The sequence below is a fragment of the Macaca thibetana genome, chromosome 19, assembly GCF_024542745.1.
Source record: "Macaca thibetana thibetana isolate TM-01 chromosome 19, ASM2454274v1, whole genome shotgun sequence".
NCBI classification, from domain to species: domain Eukaryota; kingdom Metazoa; phylum Chordata; class Mammalia; order Primates; family Cercopithecidae; genus Macaca; species Macaca thibetana.
The window spans coordinates 26146032-26166459 of record NC_065596.1 but is presented as its reverse complement, the minus strand read 5'-3'; the positions used below and the strand labels follow the sequence as shown (position 1 = coordinate 26166459).

General features: G+C 52.7%; 1 protein-coding gene across 2 annotated transcripts in view; it reads left to right on the top strand.

Moving 5' to 3' along the window:
* Positions 1–20428, top strand: part of PPP1R13L (protein phosphatase 1 regulatory subunit 13 like) — a 25899-nt gene extending 5471 nt beyond the window's left edge. For both annotated transcript variants that reach the window (XM_050772088.1, XM_050772087.1), the window contains exons 2-13: positions 2373–2448; positions 2563–2705; positions 3513–4026; positions 4110–4208; positions 4287–4378; positions 4643–5093; positions 7814–8274; positions 12948–13079; positions 13171–13304; positions 13400–13566; positions 16440–16639; positions 19840–20428. In XM_050772088.1, coding sequence (XP_050628045.1) covers positions 2394–2448; positions 2563–2705; positions 3513–4026; positions 4110–4208; positions 4287–4378; positions 4643–5093; positions 7814–8274; positions 12948–13079; positions 13171–13304; positions 13400–13566; positions 16440–16639; positions 19840–19878 — 2487 coding nt within the window. In that variant the 5' untranslated portion in view covers positions 2373–2393 and the 3' untranslated portion in view covers positions 19879–20428. The remainder of the gene's footprint in view (positions 1–2372; positions 2449–2562; positions 2706–3512; positions 4027–4109; positions 4209–4286; positions 4379–4642; positions 5094–7813; positions 8275–12947; positions 13080–13170; positions 13305–13399; positions 13567–16439; positions 16640–19839) is intronic.

Below are 20428 nucleotides of genomic sequence, written 5' to 3'. Positions count from 1 at the left end.
GTGAGACCCTGTCTCAAAAAAAAAAAAAAAAAAAAGTGATTTGCCTCCTTTCACTGTTGGGGAGACTGAGGCCCAGTGAGTGGAGAGGACTCAGTGCCCAAAGTCACACACTCCCTGTTCATCCAAATGAGCCGCCAGCTTGAACAGGTTCTGTTCCTTTGACTTTCCAGACAGAGGCAGGTATCAGCATGACCCAGCCTGCCCTGCTGCCTGTACAGCCAGAGCTAAGCGGTGGATGCAGCAGGGTGGTTGCAGAGCTGGTGGGCGTGGTGGCTAGCATGGGGATAGGGAAGGTGCTGGCCTGACCGGTTCCTGGTGGCCTAGCTCCCTCCCACTGGGCCAGTGACCACAGCTACCCCTCCGCCCCTGGCCACCTCCCTGTTCCTCTTGCTAACAATGGATCAGTGAGAGCCAGACCTCCCACTGGATGGGGACCCTAAGGAAAGGAAGCTGAGCAGTCGCTTCCCTTTGGGACCCCTCTAATCTGGTGGAGATGACCCAGAATAAGTTAGATCCGGGTGTGAAACCCATAACTACCAACTTCTTGCAGGGTGACCTTGAATATATGTTTCTGAGCCATGCTTTCTTGCCTGCTAGGGTGGTTTTGACCATTGAATGAAGCTTTGAGTGCACGTCATTTCTCACCACTCTAGAAGGGAGTGGCCTCTCAATAATTATTATTATTTTTTAATAGAGCCTTGCTCTGTCACCCAGGCTGGAGTGCAGTGGCACAATCTATACTCACTGCAACCTGTGCCTCCCAGGTTCAAGTGAGTCTTGTGCCTCAGCCTCCTGAGTAGCTGGGATTACAGGCACATGCCACCATGTCCAGCTAACTTTTGTATTTTTGGTAGAGACAGGGTTTCACCTTATTGGTCAGGCTGGTCTCGAACTCCTGGTTTCAAGCGATTCATCCACCTCATCCTCCCAAGGTGCTGGGGTTACAGGCACGGGCCACTGCGCCTGGCTGGTTATTGTTGTGTATTTTTTTTAATACTTCTTTTCTTTCTTTCTTTCTCTTTCTTTCTTTCTTTCTTTCTTTCTTTCTTTCTTTCTTTCTTTCTTTCTTTCTCTCTTTTTCTTTCTTTTCTTTTCTTTCTAGACGGAGTCTCGCACTATTGCCAAGGCTCCGTGCAAGCTCCGCCTCCCGGGTTCACACCATTCTCCTGCCTCAGCCTCCCGACTAGCTAGGACTACAGGCTTCCGTCACCACGCCCGGCTACATTTTTGTCTTTTTAGTAGAGACGGGGTTTCACTGTGTTAGCCAGGATGGTCTCGATCTCCTGACCTCCTGATCCGCCCGCCTGGGTCTCCCAAAGTACTGGGATTACAGGCGTGAGCCACCGTGCCTGGCGGCTGTTGTTTTTACTACATTTACTACATTATACCCCAAGCAGTAGGCATGGGTTCTAGTACACAGCAGACAGCAGAATTATTATTATTAAAACAAAACAAGAGGCCGGGCGCGGTGGCTCAAGCCTGTAATCCCAGCACTTTGGGAGGCCGAGACGGGCGGATCACGAGGTCAGGAGATCGAGACCATCCTGGCTAACACGGTGAAACCCCGTCTCTACTAAAAAATACAAAAAACTAGTCGGGCGCGGTGGTGGGCGCCTGTAGTCCCAGCTACTCGGGAGGCTGAGGCAGGAGAATGGCGTGAACCTGGGAGGCGGAGCTTGCAGTGAGCTGAGATCCGGCCACTGCACTCCAGCCTGGGCGGCAGAGCGAGACTCCATCTCAAAACAAAACAAAACAAAACAAAACAAAACAAAAAACAAGAAACAAACAAACAAAAAAACAGGATCTAGCACAGTATGTCCTGGTCTCTCGTAAACATTCAGTAATTCATAGTTATTTCATCCTGTTTACCGGCACATTGTAGGTGATCAATAGATAATTGTTCAAGGAGTGATTCAGGTCTTCTTAGGACTGAGATAGAGATGGACACGGCCGGGCGCGGTGACTCACGCCTGTAATCTCAGAACTACAAAAATTAGCCGGGCGTAATGGCATGCGCTTGTAGTCCCAGCTAGGCAGGAGAATCGCTTGAACCTGGGAGGTGGAGGTTGCAGTGAGCCGAGATCGCGTCATTGCACTCCAGCCTGGGCGACAGAGCGAGACTCCGTCTTAAAAAAAAAAGACAGAAAGTGAATTATCCGGAGCCTTTAGACTGGGTTTGGACTTCTCCGTGGCGCATGGACTTGGCTTTGGAGGAGTTGGCATTTCCCAGCTGGGGAGGTGAAAGGGTAAAGGGCTTCCGGGGGAAGGAACTGAGTTAAGGCGTTGTCCCGCTCCTGACGGCCCCTGGCTCCCTAAGGGCGGAGTCTAGAGGGGCGGGGTCTTAGCCGGCTCCCTCCCTCCCCACCATGCAGGCGCCCGCTCCGGCCGGCACCATGGACAGCGAGGCATTCCAGAGCGCGCGGGACTTTCTGGACATGAACTTCCAGTGTGAGCTGGAGTGGGAGGGGGGCTGGCGGGGCGGGGTCCTCGGCAGCGGGCGGGGGGTGCTAAGGCCAGCCCCTGCCAGGAGGCCTGGTCCTTACCTCCACTCCGCCTCTCCAGCGCTGGCCATGAAACACATGGATCTGAAGCAGATGGAGCTGGACACGGCAGCGGCCAAGGTGGATGAACTGACCAAGCAGCTGGAGTCGCTGTGGTCAGACTCTCCTGCGCCTCCTGGCCCGCAGGCCGGACCCCCTTCTAGGGTAAGCCTGGTTCCCGCCTTGACCTCCAAAGCCAGCTTCTCTCCAGACCCCAGACCAGAGGCCTGGATTTCAGGCAAGATTGCCCCATATAGTTATGCAGGTTGTGGGCTCTTCAAGGGAACTTGAAAAAAGGGGACCAGGCCAGGCGCGATGGCTCAGGCCTGGAATCCCAACACTTTGGAAGGCCGAAGCGAGAGAATTGCTTGAGCCTAAGAGTTCGAGACCAGCCTCTACAAATAATTTTTTAAAAATCTGGCCGGGCACGGTGGCTCACGCCTGTAATCTCAGCATTTTGGGAGGCAGGCGGATCACTTGAGGTCAGGAGTTCAAGACCAACCTGGCTAACATGGCGAAACCCTGTTTCTACTAAAAATACAAAAGTTAGCCTGGTGTGGTGATGCATGCCTGTAATCCCAGCTACTCAAGAGGCTGAGGTGGGAGGATCACACTAAGTCAGGGAGGTCGTGGCTGCAGTGAGCCAAGGAAAGAAAAAAGAGAGAGAGAGAAAGAAAAGAAAAGAAAAGAAAAGAAAAGAAAGAGGGGACCAGTGGAGGTGGACATGTAACGGGACCATCGGAAGGAAAGAGACGTTTACCTAAGCGGCATAAAGGCGACATAGCGTAATGGGCTAGCCACGGCTGTCTCCCCACCACTCCTCACCTGGGCTCTCTGTGCCTGAATTTCCATCGTCGGTCGGCCTCCTCTGGGTTGACCTCCAGTGATCTCTCTTGACACCCCCTCACACACACCAACCCTTCCACTAATGTCTTCTTTGATCCATCCCTCAATGTTCTGGCCTCCCCACAGCCGCCCCGGTACAGCTCCAGCTCCATCCCTGAGCCCTTTGGCAGCCGAGGGTCCCCCCGGAAGGCGGCCACCGACGGCGCAGACACCCCATTCGGACGATCAGAGAGTGCCCCAACCCTACACCCCTACAGCCCGCTGTCCCCCAAAGGCCGGCCGTCGTCACCACGCACCCCGCTCTACCTGCAGCCGGACGCCTACGGCAGCTTGGACCGCGCGCCCTCGCCCAGACCCCGTGCCTTGGATGGCGCAGGCAGCTCCCTTGGCCGTGCGCCCTCCCCGCGGCCCGGGCCAGGCCAGCTACGCCAGCAGGGTCCTCCCACGCCTTTCGACTTCCTGGGCCGCGCAGCCTCCCCCCGCGGCAGCCCCCTGGCGGAGGGGCCCCAGGCCTTCTTCCCAGAGCGCGGGCCTTCACCGCGTCCCCCTGCCACCGCCTACGACGCGCCGGCGTCCGCCTTCGGGAGCTCCCTGCTAGGCTCGGGCGGTAGCGCCTTCGCCCCGCCTCTGCGCGCGCAAGGTGAACCCGGGGGCCCGAAGCGGGAGGAGGGATCCGGGACTCACCACCCCTCCATCTCAACCTCACTGGAAACTTCTCCCCAGACGACCTGACACTGCGCCGGCGGCCCCCGAAAGCCTGGAACGAGTCTGACCTGGACGTGGCGTACGAGAAGAAGCCTTCGCAGACAGCGAGCTATGAACGTGAGTGGTGGAGGCCCGGTGAGTGGACGACCTAGAGGAGAGGCAGCCCCCCAGACCCTGACGATTCTCGCCCCATAGGCCTGGATGTCTTCGCCCGGCCCGCCTCGCCGAGCCTGCAGTTGTTGCCTTGGAGGGAGAGCAGCCTGGATGGACTGGGGGGCACCGGCAAGGTGAGGAGGCGACGCCTGGGGAGGAGAGGCTGGGGAAGGTCGAGGAGCCGGGTCGGGGAGCGGGGTCACGGCCAGTCTCTCCCTGGTGGCTGCGATCGGGGTCTCGGCGCCCTTTCCCATGCTCTCCCTTCACTGCGCCGGGTTTCTGCCCCTTCCTCACCCTTTCTTCTCCCTCACTCCCAGGGCTTCCCTCACCTCCTCTCCCTACCTCCCCTCCACCTTCCCTCTCTCAACCGATCCCCTTCTCCCTGCCCTCTTCCCCAGGACAACCTCACCAGCGCCACCCTGCCGCGCAATTACAAAGTCTCTCCTCTGGCCAGCGACCGGCGTTCCGACGCGGGCAGCTACCGCCGCTCGCTGGGCTCCGCGGGGCCGTCAGGCACTTTGCCTCGCAGCTGGCAGCCCGTCAGCCGCATCCCCATGCCCCCCTCCAGCCCCCAGCCCCGCGGGGCCCCGCGCCAGCGTCCCATCCCCCTCAGCATGATCTTCAAGCTGCAGAATGCCTTCTGGGAGCACGGGGCCAGCCGCACCATGCTCCCTGGGTCCCCCCTCTTCACCAGAGCACCCCTGCCTAAGCTGCCTCCCCAGCCCCAGCCACAACCACAGCCCCAGCCACAACCACAGCCCCAGCTGCCCCCACAGCCCCAGCCACAACCCCAACCCCCTACCCCAGCCCCCCAGCCTCCCCAACAGACATGGCCCCCTGTGAACGAAGGTAAGTCAGCAATGAGGGCCCTAGAGGACTGGGTGAAGGGAGAACAAATTGTCAGGGGGACCAGACCAGCCCTGGGGAGGTGGGGAGATCACAGCCAAATGCCCCTTTATAAACACTGTCCCTGCAGAGAGCTAGGCCAGGTGAGCTTGGGAATTTGGGTAGGAGTCAGGGACAGCGCAAAGGTTAAGTGTGGACCCTGAAGCCAGACTGCCCGGTTGTGTGACCTTGGGGAAGTCACTTAACCTCTCTGGGCCTCAATTTTCTTAAGTGTAAAAGGCAAATAATGGGCCGGGCGCAGTGGCTCACGCCTGTAATCCCAGCACTTAGGGAGGCCAAGGCGGGTGGATCACAAAGTCAGAAGTTTGAGACCAGCCTGGCCAATATGATGAAACCCCATCTCTACTAAAAATACAAAAATTATCTGGGTGTGGTGGCAGGTGCCTGTAGTCCCAGCTACTCAGGAGGCTGAGGCAGTAGAATCACTTGGGAGGTGGAGGTTGCAGTGAGCTGAGATTGCGCCACTGCACTCCAGCCTTGGTGACAGAGCGAGACTCTGTCTCAAAAAAAAGGCAAATAGTGATAGAATCTATCTTATTGACATATGTTATTAAATTCATATAAAGTCCTTAAAACAGCACCTGATGGGCCAGGTGCAGTTGCTCACACCTGTAATCCCAACACTTTGGGAGGCCGAAGTGGGCAGATCACTTGAGGTCAAGAGTTCGAGACTAGCCTGGCCAACATGACGAAATCCCATCTCTATCAAAAATACAAAAGAAGGCCGGGCGCGGTGGCTCGCGCCTGTAATCCCAGCACTTTGGGAGGCCGAGGTGGGCAGATCACAAGGTCAGGAGATCGAGACCATCCTGGCTAACACGGTGAAACCCCGTCTTTTTTGTTTTTTGTTTTTTTGTTTGAGACGGAGTCTCGCTCTGTCGCCCAGGCTGGAGTGCAGTGGCCGGATCTCAGCTCACTGCAAGCTCCGCCTCCTGGGTTTAGGCCATTCTCCTGCCTCAGCCTCCCGAGTAGCTGGGACTACAGGCGCCTGCCACCTCGCCCGGCTAGTTTTTTAGTATTTTTAGTAGAGACAGGGTTTCACCATGTTAGCCAGGATGGTCTCGATCTCCTGACCTCGTGATCCGCCCGTCTCGGCCTCCCAAAGTGCTGGGATTACAGGCTTGAGCCACCGCGCCCGGCCGAAACCCCATCTTTACTAAAAAATAAAAAAAATAAAAATAAATAATAAAAAAAAAAGCCCGGCACAGTGGCTCACACCTGTAATCCCAGCACTTTGGGAGACCGAGGCAGGCAGATCACAAGATCAGGAGATCAAGACCATCCTGGCTAACACTGCTGACTTGCTGTGTGACTGAGGATAAATTACTTGTCTGAACCTCTGTTTCCCATCTGTGAAGAGAGATTAATAGTATCTACCCTATAGAATTGTGATGGGGATTCAATGAAAATAATGCATATGTGTGTGTGGCTTTTTTTTTTTTTTTTTTTTTTTTTTTGGGAAGGCGTTTCACTCTTGTTGCCCAGGCTGGAGTGCAATGGTGAGATTTCAGCTCACTGCAACCTCCACCTCCCAGGTTCAAGTGAATCTCCTGCCTCAGCTTCCCAAGTAGCTGGGATTACAGGCATGCACCACCACACCCAACTAATTTTTTGTATTTTTAGTAGCAACGAGGTTTTGCCATGTTGGCCAGGCTGGACTCAAATCCCTGACCTCAGGTGATCCGCCCACCTCGGCCTCCTGAAGTGCTGGGATTACAGGCATGAGCTACCACGCCCAGACGTGTGTGTGTGTGTGTATTATTTATATGTATATACATACTATATATAAATATATATACATTATATACATAATGTTGTGTGTGTGTGTGTGTGTAGAGAGAGAGAGATGGAATCTCACTCTGTCACCCAGGTTGGAGTCTAGTGGTGCAATCTCAGCTCACTGCAACCTCCGCCTCCTGGGTTCAAGTGATTCCTATGCCTTAGCCTCCCGAGTAGTTGGAATGACAGGCAGGTGCCACCACGCCCAGCAAATTTTTTTTTTTTTTTTTTGTATTTTTAGTAGAGATGGGATTTCACCATGTTGGCCAGGCTGGTCTCAAACTCCTGACCTCAAGAGATCTGCCTGCCTCAGCCTCCCAAAGTTCTGGGATTACAGGCATGAGCCACTCCACTCAGCCAATAATGCGTATTTTTATTTCCACTTGCTTTACTGCCAGAGTGAGTAAGACAGAGAAGAAATCATTAAACACCAGGATTCTACTTCCTGCTGGAGTTTTCTGCCTGAGATGTTAGGAGAGGAAGTTCTTAGGATCTCAGAAAGTCACATCTATCATGGTTGGTAGAAGTGGATTCTAGAGTCAGCCAGAACTGAGTTCAAGCATGGCTTTGGGCAACTGGCTTGTCCTCTCTGAGGCCCAGATTCCCTTTCAGTAATGTGGAGATGGCAGTCTATCTACCTCACAAGGCAGTGGTGAGATTACAGTAAGGTAGGCATGTAAAGCGCCAGGCACATACTAACTGCTCAATAAATGGGAGGCATCATAATTGTATATTATTCACAGCCCAAGGAAAGTGTAGCCCAGAGAGGGCAAGGAACTTCCCTGAGGTCACACATACTGGTTGTATGTCCTGGAAGTTGTGGAGAGGGAGTCTTGGCTGTCTCCTGGGGACCTGTCTTCTGATGGGGCTCTTGTTCCGGCTAGGACCTCCCAAACCCCCCACCGAGCTGGAGCCTGAGCTGGAGATAGAGGGGCTGCTGACCCCAGTGCTGGAGGCTGGCGATGTGGATGAAGGCACTGTAGCAAGGCCTCTCAGCCCCACGAGGCTGCAGCCAGCACTGCCACCGGAGGCACAGTCGGTGCCCGAGCTGGAGGAGGTGGCACGGGTGCTGGCGGAAATTCCCCGGCCCCTCAAACGCAGGGGCTCCATGGAGCAGGCCCCTGCCGTGGCCCTGCCCCCTACCCACAAGAAACAGTACCAGCAGATCATCAGCCGCCTCTTCCATCGCCATGGGGGGCCAGGGCCCGGGGGGCCGGAGCCAGAGCTGTCCACCATCACTGAGGGATCTGAGGCCAGGGCAGGGCCTCCTGCTCCTGCCCCACCAGCTCCCATTCCACCCCCGGCCCCGTCCCAGAGCAGCCCACCAGAGCAGCTACAGAGCATGGTAAGTAATACAGGAGGAAACTGGGGTATGTTTGCTACGTGGATCCAAGGGCTGTAGCAAAGAGCCCCCCAAATACAGTGTAGATGAGATCGAAGTGTACTCCTCTTTTGAGTAAAAGTCCAGGAGTTTGCAGCCCAGGACTGTAGGCAGCTCACTGGAGTCAGGACTCAGGCTCCATCTACCTGAGGCTCTGCCATCCATCAGGGGGTGAGCCTGCCCTCATGGTCCTAGATGGCTGTCACCAAGTCTGCCCTCCAGCCAGGAAGAGAGAAGAAGACAAAGTGTGCTTTCCCCTTTCAGGCAGAACCTGAGAGTTCACACATCACTCCGCCCACTCCCACTGGCCAGGAGCCCCATTGCAATGGGATGCTGGGAAATGTAGTCTTTAGGCATACCTGTGTGTGAGTGTATGGAGGGCCATCTGGGAGTCGTGGCTACATGGAGATGTACTCTGCTCCTTCTCTGCAATAACCTGTACCTGTGCCCTTCCCCGAGCATTCCTTCAGCAATCTCGAGTCTTACTCCTGGACATGACTAAGTCTTGGCACAACAGTGAGTTCATTCTGGGACTGAGAAGTCTTGCCTGAATCAAAGCAGTCACCCTCTCTCCTCTCCCTCTTTGTCTCTGTGTCTCTTGTGTTTGCTCTGCTCTCTCCTCTTTTTTTTTTTTTTTTTTTTTTTTTTTCCAGGCAGAGTCTTGCTCCGTCACCCAGGCTGGAGTACAGTGGCTTGATCTCCGCTCACTGCAACCTCCACCTCCCAGGTTCAAGCCATCCTCCCACCTTAGCTTCCCAAGTAACTGGGATTATAAGCCTGTGCTACCACACCTGGCTAATTTTTGTGTTTTTAGTAGAGATGAGGTTTCACTGTGTTGGCCACCCTGGTCTCACACTCCTGACCTCAAGTGATCCGCCTGCCTCAGCCTCTCAAAGTGCTGGGATTAGAGACATGAGCCACTGTGCCTGGCTTTGCTCTCCCTTATAAAATAGTGAGTCTCAGCCGGGTGCAGTGGCTCATGCCTGTAATCCCAGCACTTTGGGAGGCTGAGGTGGGCGGATCATGAGCTCAGAGGTTTGAGTCCAGCCTGACCAACATGATGAAACCCTGTCTCTAGTAAAAAAAATACAAAAATTAGCCGGGAGTGGTGGCGCTCGCCTGTAATCCCAGCTACTTAGGAGGCTGAGGCGGGAGAATCGCTTAAACCCAGAAGGCGGAGGTTGTAGTGAGCCGAGATCGCACCACTGCACTCCAGCCTGGGTGACACAGCAAGACTCCATCTCTAAATAAATAAATAAACAAAAAGTGAGTCTCGGCTGAGTGCGGGACTCCACCTCCTGGGTTAAAGCGATTCTCCTGCGTCAGTCTCCCAAATAGCTGGGATTACAGGCATATGCCACCACACCCAGCTAATTTTTGTTTTTTTGGTAGAGATGGGGTTTCACCATGTTGGCTTGAACTCCTGACCTCAAGTGATCTGCCTGCCCTGGCTTCCCAAAGTGCTGGGATTACAGGCGTGAGCCACCACACCCAGCCAAGATGAAATACATTAACGTAGTGCTTAGCATAATACCTGGCACATAACTGTTAACTGCTCTTACTGCTGTCACCATTGGACCAGGGGATGGTCTCCTGCTGTTCTTGGTCCCTGCATCCTGACTGGGAAGAGGGTTTAAGCCACATGGAACAGACCTGAATAATCCGTGTGGTTAAACAGAGGGAAGAGATAACTTCTCAGAGAAGTAGGGGTCAGGTGGACACCCCAAAATGCCTATTCCCAGGTCCTCCTGCGAATAAAGGCAAGGAACCTTGAGGCTGAGGATTTTGAAATCAAGAGGGGAAGAATAACAGCATGTTGAAATGGTTGAGCATCCCATTGTAGAATCACAAAGTCCTGGCCACAGAGAAACTTAAAAAGTCATAGAATGTAAGAATCAAACGCTAGTGTCACCATCTTAGAATAGTAACATTTTAGAGCCCTAGAGCATTTAAAGGATTGGACAGGATCTTAGAATTATAATGTTAGGCCAGGCACGGTGGCTCATGCCTGTAATCCTAGCACTTCGGGAGGCCGAGGCAGGTGGATCACTTGAGGTCAGGAGTTCAAGACCAGCCTGGCCAACATGGTGAAATCCCGTCTCTACCAAAAATAAGCAGGGCCTGGTGGTACATGCTTGTCATCCCAGCTACTCGGGAGGCTCAGGCAGGAGAATTGCTTGAACCTAGGAGGCAGAGGCTGCAATGAGCCGAGATCACACCACTGCACTCCAGCCTGGGCAACAGAGAGAAATTCTGTCTCAAAATAAAATAAAAGGAATCTCTTCTCTTAAAAAAAAAAATGATAAAGTTAGTATCATGGACTGATTATTATCGATTCTTGAAGTCACCAAATCTAACAATTAAAGATGCTCATATTTTGAATTATAAAATCACAAATTCATGCACTGATATGTTGTAATAGAGGGTTATTATTATTATTATTGAGACAGAGTCTCACTCTGTTGCCCAGGCTGGAGTGCAGTGGCAAGATCATGGCTCACTGCAGCCTCCACCTACTGGACTCAATCGATCCTCATGCCTCAGCCTCCCCCGTGGCTGGGACTACAGGCATGCACCACCACTCCCGGATAATGTTTAACATTTTTTGTAGAGACAGTTCTCACTATGTTGTCCAGGCTGGTCTCAAACCAGGCATGAGCCACTGTGCCCAGCTGAGATTTATATTTTAAATTAATGCTTTCCATACACCAACACATTAGAGAGCTTGGGGAAAATAAATAAAAATAGAAGGAGGACAAAATCACACCACCCACAGAGAACCATCATTAACATTTTGAATATTTCCTTCTAGTCTTTTTTTTTTTTTTTTGAGATGGAGTCTCACTCTGTCACCCAAGTAGCGCCATCTCAGCTCACTATAACTCTGCCTCTTGGGTTCAAGTGATTCTTGTGCCACGGCCTCCTGAATAGCTGGGATTACAGGCGTGTGCCACCATGCCCAGCTAATTTTTGTATTTTTAGTAGAGACGGGGTTTCACCATGTTGGCTGGGCTGGTCTTGAACTCCTGCCTGACCTCAGGTGATCCACTCTCCTCAGCCTCCCAAAGTGCTGGGATTACATACATGAGCCACCACACCCAGGCATTTCCTTCTAGTCTTTTAAAATGAAATTCTAGGCCAGGCATGGTGGCTTACACCTGTAATCCCAGCACCTTGGGAGGCCGAGGTGGGTGGATCACAAGGTCAAGAGATCAAGACCGTCCTGGTTAACACGGTGAAACCCTGTCTCTACTAAAAATACAAAATAGCCAAGCGTGGTGGCGGGCACCTGTAGTCCCAGCTACTTGGGAGGCTGAGGCAGGAGAATGGCATGAACCTGGGAGGCGGAGCTTGCTGTGAACCAAGATCACGCCACTACACTCCAGCCTGGGCGACACAGTGAGACTCTATCTCCAAAAAAATAAAAATAAAAATAAAATTCTAATGGAAAAATATTAAAGTTCTCAATCATAGAATCTTGGGATTGCAAAGTCCTGGCCCCTCAGCAATTTGAAATAGCACAACCTAGCATGTCTGCAATCACAACATATTGGAAAACTTGAAATAACTGAGCATCTGGGAATTTTGGTTTCCATGGCTGTTGGGCTCTCTGAATTCCAGAATCTTAAAATCACTGACAGCAAAGACCAGAATCACAAATGCTACGCACTCACACACTTGGAATAAATAAATGCATTTTTTTTCTTTTGAGACTGGGTCTCACTGTGTTGCCCAGGCTAGAGTGCAGTGGCATGATCATGACTCACTGCAGCCTCCATCTCTTCCATTCAAACAATCCTCCTGCCTCAGCCTCCCAAGTAGCTGGGACCACGGGTGTGCGCTCGCCCAGCCCAGAATAAAGGAACCTTATAGGAAGAAAATTAAAAATAAGAAAGCACATGAGACCGGGCGCAATGGCTCACACCTGTAATCCTAGCACTTTCGGGTGGATCACCTGAAGTCAGAAGTTCCAGACCAACCTAGACTACATGGCGAAACCCTGTCTCTACTAAAAATATGAAAATTAGCCAGGTGTGGTGGCCCATCCCTATAATCCCAGCTACTCAGGAGGCTGAGGCAGGAGAATCGCTTGAACCTGGGGGGTAGAGGTTGCAGTGAGCTGAGATCACACCACTGCACTGCACTCCAGCCTGGGGGACAGAGCGAGACTCCGTCTCAAAAAAAAAAAAAAAAAAAAAGAAAAGAGAAAGCACGAAGAATAATAAAATACTCAAATTCCAAACATCTGGAATGAACACACCTGGTAAGATTTTGTCATGTGTGCCTCTTTGCATTCATTAACAAAAGAAATGTAAGACTGTGTGTGAATTGAATAACTGGCTTTCACAATCATTGTTTTGAACTGATAGAATTACTTTGCCACCAATCCCATGGCCCCCAGCTTTCTCTCAACTTTCAAGGTCCAAGATTCTCAAATCACGGTATTCCCTGTCTATGGCAGGGAACTGGAGGCTCTAGGAGGAGATGGAAGGCACCCCAGCACCCCACCCCGAGGGAATCCCAGTCCTACCCCTGTCTAGATGGGTGCCACAGGTCCCTGGACCTGTTTCCTACTCTGTGTCGTGGATATACTAAAAATCCCTCCAAGTCGCTGACCTTTGCGCCCTGTCCCCCAGGAGATGCGCTCTGTGCTGCGGAAGGCTGGCTCCCCGCGCAAGGCCCGCCGCGCGCGCCTCAACCCTCTGGTGCTCCTCCTGGACGCGGCGCTGACCGGGGAGCTGGAGGTGGTGCAGCAGGCAGTGAAGGAGGTGAGCGCTGCTGAGCGGGAGGTGGGCGCGGCGGGGGCGGCGCAGATGCCAGGCGCGGGACTGAGACTTTCCTCTCCCCCGGTGCACTCAGATGAACGATCCGAGCCAGCCCAACGAGGAGGGCATCACTGCCCTGCACAATGCCATCTGCGGCGCCAACTACTCCATCGTGGACTTCCTCATCACCACGGGTGCCAATGTCAACTCCCCCGACAGCCACGGCTGGTGAGCCCCGACCCGCGCGGTGGGCTGGGTCCCCCGTGGGCGGACGCGCAGCCTCTCATGCATCCCTCCCCGCAACCCCCCACCCCCACGTCTAGGACACCCTTGCACTGCGCAGCGTCGTGCAATGACACAGTCATCTGCATGGCCCTGGTGCAGCACGGCGCTGCAATCTTCGCCACCACGCTCAGCGACGGCGCCACTGCCTTCGAGAAGTGCGACCCTTACCGCGAGGGTTATGCTGACTGCGCCACCTACCTGGCAGGTGCGAGGCAGGGCTGCTGGCGAGGGCAGGGCTACTGGCGCCTGGGTACCTGGCCGGTGCGCAGGAGCGGGGAGGGGCGCTACTACCCCCTACTAGGGAGACGAAGGTGTGGGGGTTGTACCAATCACTTAGCAGGATTGCGGAGGAGGAGGAGGAGGAGGGATGGACTGCCTGCGGGGGTGGGGGACTGTGCCCTCCTAAGGGAAAAGGGGACATGGAGGCAGTGCTATGTGAGCTGGACACCTTTGGGGAGGAGAGTGGCTGTGAAGACTGGTCTGTTCACCTTTCGCATCTTCAAGGGTGAGGAACTGAACGTTTCAACCCTGCCATCCACCTGGCATAGGGCTCTGGGCAAGTGGGCTCTGCCACTTGTGGGAGAGGTATTGCCACACCCCTGGCAGGTGAGCAGGCTGCAGCGGCTGGAAAGGGGCTTGTAGGAAGACACGAGGCTGTACCCTATCTCTCCAGGGGGCAGGCTGCATCACCTGGTTCCCCGACAGGCGGGGCGAAGTAGGCACAGGGATTGTGCACAGGGTCATTTCACACCTGGAGGAGCCAGTTGTATCTCGGTGCCGGCGAGGAACTTCACGGAGAGTTGGAGTGAGGCAGGTTCTAGGACTTATGGGTGAGACAAAGGGTTATATATTTGAAAGTTGAGCCTGGTCAGGCTACAGGATGTTGTAGAGACCCCTGTCTCTATAAAATATTTATTTATTAATTTTTATTATTATTTTTTAGACTGCCAGGCTGGAGTGCAGTGGCTCAATCTCGGCTCACTGCAACCTCCACCTCCTGGATTCAAGCAATTCTTCTGCCTCAGCCTCTCGAGTAGCTGGGACTACAGGTGCTCACCACCATGCCCAACTAATTTTTTGTATTTTTAGTACAGATGGGGTTTCGCCGTGTTGCCCAGGCTGGTCCCGAAATCTTGAGCTCAGGCAATCTGCCCGCCTTCGCCTCCCAAAGTGCTAAGATTCAGGTGTGAGCCACCACACCTGACCTCTACAAAATATTTTATTTTAATTTTTATTTATTTATTTTTTGAGACAGAGTCTTGCTCTATCACCCAAGCTAGAGTGCAATGGCGCCATAGCTCACTGCAATCTCTGCCTCCTGGGTGAAAGCAATTCTCCTGCCTCAGGCTCCTCAGTAGCTGGGATTACAGGCACGTGCCACCACATCCCGCTAACTTTTTTGCATTTTTATTTGTTTTGTATTTGTAGTAGAGATGGGGTTTTGCCATGTTGGCCAGGTTGGTCTCGAACCCCTGACCTCAGGTGATCCGCCCACCTTGGCCTCCCAAAGTGCTGTGATTATAGGTGTGAGCCACTGTGCCTGGCCTACAAAATATTTAATAATAATATAAAGAATCAGGAGGCTGAGGCAGGAGGATTTCTTGAATCTGGAAGTTCGAGGCTGCAATGAGCTTGATTTTACCACTGCACTCCTGCAGCCTGGGTGGCAGAGTGAGACCTTGTCTCAAAATAAAATAAAATAAAATAAAATAAAGAAATAAAAGAAAAAAAAAAGAAAGAAAGAAAAGAAAGCCAGGTGCGGTGACTCGTAATCCTAGCACTTTGGGAGGCTTGAGACAGGCGGATTGCCTGAGCTCAGGATTTCCAAACCAGCCTAGGCAACAGGGTGAAACCCCATCTCTACTAAAAATATTTTAAAAATTAGCCGGGTGTGGCAGCGTGCGCCTGTAGTCCCAGCTACTCGGGAGGCCGAGGCCGGAGAATCGCTGGAACCCGGAGGTGGAGGTCGCAGTGAGCCAAAATTGCGCGACTGCACTCCAGCCTGGGCGACAGAGCGAGACTCCGTCTCCAAAAAGAAAAGAAAAGAAAGAAAGAGGCAGTCCATGAGCCAACTTAAAGGACAGTGCGAATCTTCCTTAGAGACTGTGCCATTTAAGCTAAGCGCCAGGGTAGGGCAAAAGATTGGACCGCTAGGGTTGACACGGGGATTCAGCAATGTACAAGAAAGAAATGGAGGGCCGGGTCAGGTAGCTCACGCCTGTAATCCCAACACTTTGGAAGGCCGAGGCAGGTGGATCACTTGAGGTCAGGAATTTGATACCAGCCTGACCAACATGGTGAAACCCCGTCTCTACTAAAGATGCAAAAATTGGCCAGGCGAGGCCGGGCGCGGTGGCTCAAGCCTGTAATCCCAGCACTTTGGGAGGCCGAGACGGGCGGATCACGAGGTCAGGAGATCGAGACCATCCTGGTGAACACGGTGAAACCCCGTCTCTACTAAAAAAATACAAAAAACTAGCCGGGCGAGGCGGCGGGCGCCTGTAGTCCCAGCTACTCGGGAGGCTGAGGCAGGAGAATGGCGTAAACCCGGGGGGCGGAGCTTGCAGTAAGCTGAGATCCGGCCACTGCACTCCAGCCCGGGCGACAGAGCCAGACTCCGTCTCAAAAAAAAAAAAAAAATTGCCCAGGCGTGGTGGCGCACGCCTGTAATCCCAGCTACTTGGAAGGCTGAGGCGGGAGAATCGCTCTAACTCGGGAGGTGGAGGTTGCAGTGAGACCGCACCATTGCACTCCTGCCTGGGTGACAAGAGCGAAACTCCATCTCAAAAAAAGAAAAAAGAAAAAAAAAAAAAAAAGGAAATGGGAGCCTCTGACCCTGCCTCGGGAGTGGGTGGCCCACTGGCATGCCTCCCCCAGTTTCCTCGAATGCTCAAAGACGGCCAGTCCTGGCATCTGACTCCAGCTCCTGTTCCTATCCGCAGCCGTGGGCACACACAAGATTTCAGGTGGTTGCTGGGACAGGCGCCAAATTCCAGGGCCTGTCCTGGTCCCCACGTGGCCCCTGTTCTTGGACCCCGTGGGCCACGTTCTCACCTTCCCCTCCGTGGCATGTTTCAGACGTTGAGCAGAGTATGGGGCTGATGAACAGTGGGGCGGTGTACGCTCTCTGGGACTACAGCGCCGAGTTCGGGGACGAGCTGTCCTTCCGCGAGGGCGAGTCGGTCACCGTGCTGCGGAGGGACGGACCGGAGGAGACCGACTGGTGGTGGGCCGCACTGCACGGCCAGGAGGGCTACGTGCCGCGGAACTACTTCGGGGTGAGCCCAGGGGAGATGTCATGGGGACATCCCGACGGCTGGGGAAAAGGGGGATCCCACAGGAAAAAGAGGTGACAGGGACAAACTGTTATATTGGGCGAGGGAGGTCAGAAAAGCTCATTAGGAGCTTTTCTGCTCATGGGGAGGAGAGGAGAAGTCCATTCTATTTAATAGTAATGTCGGGGGTAAAGGTCCCTTATAGTTAGGGGAGTAGAGGAGGAAGAGCCCTTTTATTTTTATTTTTTTATTTTTTATTTATTTATTTTTTTTTTTGAGACGGAGTCTCGCTCTATCGCCCAGGCTGGAGTGCAGTGGCCAGATCTCAGCTCACTGCAAGCTCCACCTCCCGGGTTCACGCCATTCTCCTGCCTCAGCCTCCCAAGTAGCTGGGACTACAGGCGCCCGCCACCTTGCCCGGCTAGTTTTTTGTACTTTTTAGTAGAGACGGGGTTTCACCGTATTAACCAGGATGGTCTCGATCTCCTGACCTCGTGATCCTCCCGTCTCGGCCTCCCAAAGTGCTGGGATTACAGGCTTGAGCCACCATGCCTGGCCGAGCCCTTTTATTTTTAAATTTCTATTATTTATTTATTTATTTTTAAATTTTGTTTATTTATTTCTGAGACGGAGTCTCGCTCTGTCGCCCAGGCTGGAGTGCAGTGGCGCCATCTCTGCTCACTGTAACCTCTGCCTCCTGGGCTCAACCAGTTCTCCTGCCTGGGATTACAGGCGCCCACCACCACCACACCCGGCTACTTTTTGTATTTTTAGTAGAGACGGGGTTTCACCATGTTGGCCAGGCTGCTTTTGATCTCCTGCCTTCAAATGATCTGCCTGCCTTGGTCTCCCAAAGTGCTGGGATTACAGGCATGAGCCACCATGCCCGGCCAATTTTTTTTTTTTTGAGACGGAGTCTTGCTCTGTCGCCCAGGCTGGAGTGCAAGGGCCAATCTCCGCTCACTGCAAGCTCTGCCTCCTGGGTTCACACCATTCTCCTGCCTCAGCCTCCCGAGTAGCTGGGACTACAGGTGCCTACCACCACACCTGGCTAATTTTTTGTACTTTTAGTAGAGATGGGGTTTCACCGTGTGAGCTGGGACGGTCTCTATATCCTGACCTCGTGATCCACCCACCTCCGCCTCCCAAAGTGCTTACAAGACTTGAGTCACTGTGCCCGGCCAGCCAATTTTTATTTATTTATTTGAGATGGAGTCTTGCTTTGTCACCCAGACTGGAGTGCAGTGATAAGATGTGGGCTCACTGCAACCTCTGCCTCCCGGGCTCAAGTGATTCTCCTTCCTTGGCCTCGAGAGTGGCTGGGATGACAGGCGCGTGCCACCAAGCACAGCTAATTTGTTTTTTTTTGTTTGTTTGGTTTTTTTTTGGATTTGTAGTAGACAGGGTTTTGGCATGTTGGCCAGGTTGATCTCGAACTCCTGACCTCAGGTGACCTGTCCGCCTCAGCTTCCAAAGTCCTGGGATTGCAGGCATGATCCACCGCATCTGGCTGGAAGAGCCGTTTATAGAGCTATCAGGATGTAGGGTGCTGGCCAGTGCTGCCTTACTAGTTATTTGATTGGTTTATGCTTAATCCAATGTTTTTATTATCATCCCTGATTGTATTGGTGGAAAGGTTAAAGAATAATCCATTTTAGCCAAGGGAAGTGACGAAGAAGAATCTCATTTTAATGATGGTGGGTTGAGTTAAAGAATTGTAGATTAAGGCTGGGAGAGGGCAAAAGACTGGACCTCTAGGGCTGACATGGGGATTCAGCAATGTATAAGAAGGAAATGGAGAGCTAGGCCAGGTGGCTCACACCTGTAATCCCAGCACTTTGGGAGGCCGAGGCGGGCGGATCTCCTGAGGTCAGGAGTTTGAGACCAGCCTGACCAACATGGTGAAACTCCATCTCTACTAAAAATACCAAATAAAAAATTAGCTGGGCGTGGTGGTGGGCACCTGTAATCCCAACTAATCAGGAGGCTGACGCAGTGAGCCCTGATGGGTGACAAAGTGAGATTGTGTCTTAAAATATATATAATTATATGTATTTATAAAAATTTTATAAAAATATTTTTATAAAAATATATATTATATATAAATATATATTTATATATATGACAGGTGGAGAGGAAGCTTTTATTACACTGCACTGGGCAGAATGAGGAAAAATCCATTAACAAAATTATAGTATAACTGAGGAAAATTGTCTATTAGAATTAGGAGAGAAGACAAGGAAGATTCCGTTACATTCCTGAGAGGGGAGATTTATTTATTTATTTATTTGTGTGTGTGTGTGTGTTTTGTTTTTTGAGACACAGCCTCAGCCCTGTCACCCAGGCTGGAGTGCGGTGGCATGATCTTGTCTCACTGCAACCTCCGCCTCCTGGATTCAAGTGATTCTCCTGCCTCAGCCTCCCGAGTAGCTAGGATTACAGGCATGCACCACCACGCCCAGCTAATTTTTTGTATTTTTAGTAGAGACGGGGTTTCTCCATGTTGCCCAGGCTTGTCTTGAACTCCTGAGCTCAGGTCATCCACCCACCTCGGCCTCCCAAAGTGCTGGGATTACAGGCGTGAGCCACCGCGCCTGGCCCTGAGAGGGTAGATTTTTTTTGAGACGGAGTTTCGCTCTGTCGCCCAGGCTGGAGTGCATTGGCCGGATCTCGGCTCACTGCAAGTTCCACCTCCCGCGTTTACGCCATTCTCTTGCCTCAGCCTCCCGAGTAGCTGGGACTACAGGCGCCCGCCTCCTTGCCCGGCTAGTTTTTTGTATTTTTTTAGTAGAGACGGGGTTTCACCATGTTAGCCAGGATGGTCTCGATCTCCTGACCTCGTGATCCGCCCATCTCAGCCTCCCAAAGTGCTGGGATTACAGGCTTGAGCCACCGCGCCTGGCCAAGACTTTTTTAAATATGGAAGTGGGACCCAAAAAGACAGCCAAGGTGTTAGAGAGAGGTGGGCTTCTCCTTGTGGCAGTTAGGAGAGACTGGAAATATTCCATTTCATCAATGGAGGCTCTGATTGGAAGCTTCCGTCTGGCGCTTGGAGGTGACACAGAACTTGGATTCTGGAGCAGTTTGGGAGGTGCTGAGAGGTTCCCTTAGGAAGGGGTGGGAGGATGCAGACAGGCAGCGGATTTGCGTGTGGGATGAGGAGGTGGGAGCTCCTGATGTCTGAAGATCCTGTCTCTCCCCAGCTCTTCCCCAGGGTGAAGCCTCAAAGGAGTAAAGTCTAGCAGGATAGAAGGAGGTTTCTGAGGCCGACAGAAACAAGCAATCCTGCCTTCCCTGCAGACCACCCCCTGTTTTTTGCTGCCTTTATCTGCACCCCTCACCCTGCTGGTGGTGGTTCTCGCCACCGGTTCTCTGTTCTCCCGGAAGTTCAGGGGAGAAGGAGGACCCCAGCCTTAAGTTTAGGAATCTGCCTTAGCCTTGGGAGGTCCGGGAGGGGCTGGAAATCACTGGGGAGAGGAAACCACTTCCTTCTGCCAAATCAGATCCCGTCCAAAGTGCCTCCCATGCCTACTGCCACCATCACATCCCCCAGCAAGCCACCCACCTGCCCAGCAGAGCCTGGGATGGGCGACCACACCACTGGATATTTCTGGGGGTCACCACTGACTCCATCTCTCCCAGCAGTCTTGGGGTCTGGGTGAGAAACACTGGTCTCTACCAGGATCCCTGCCCCTCCTCTCCCCAATTAAGTGCCTTCACACAGCACTGGTTTAATGTTTATAAACAAAATAGGGAAACTTTCCTTATAAATAAAAGTAGTTTGCACAGAAA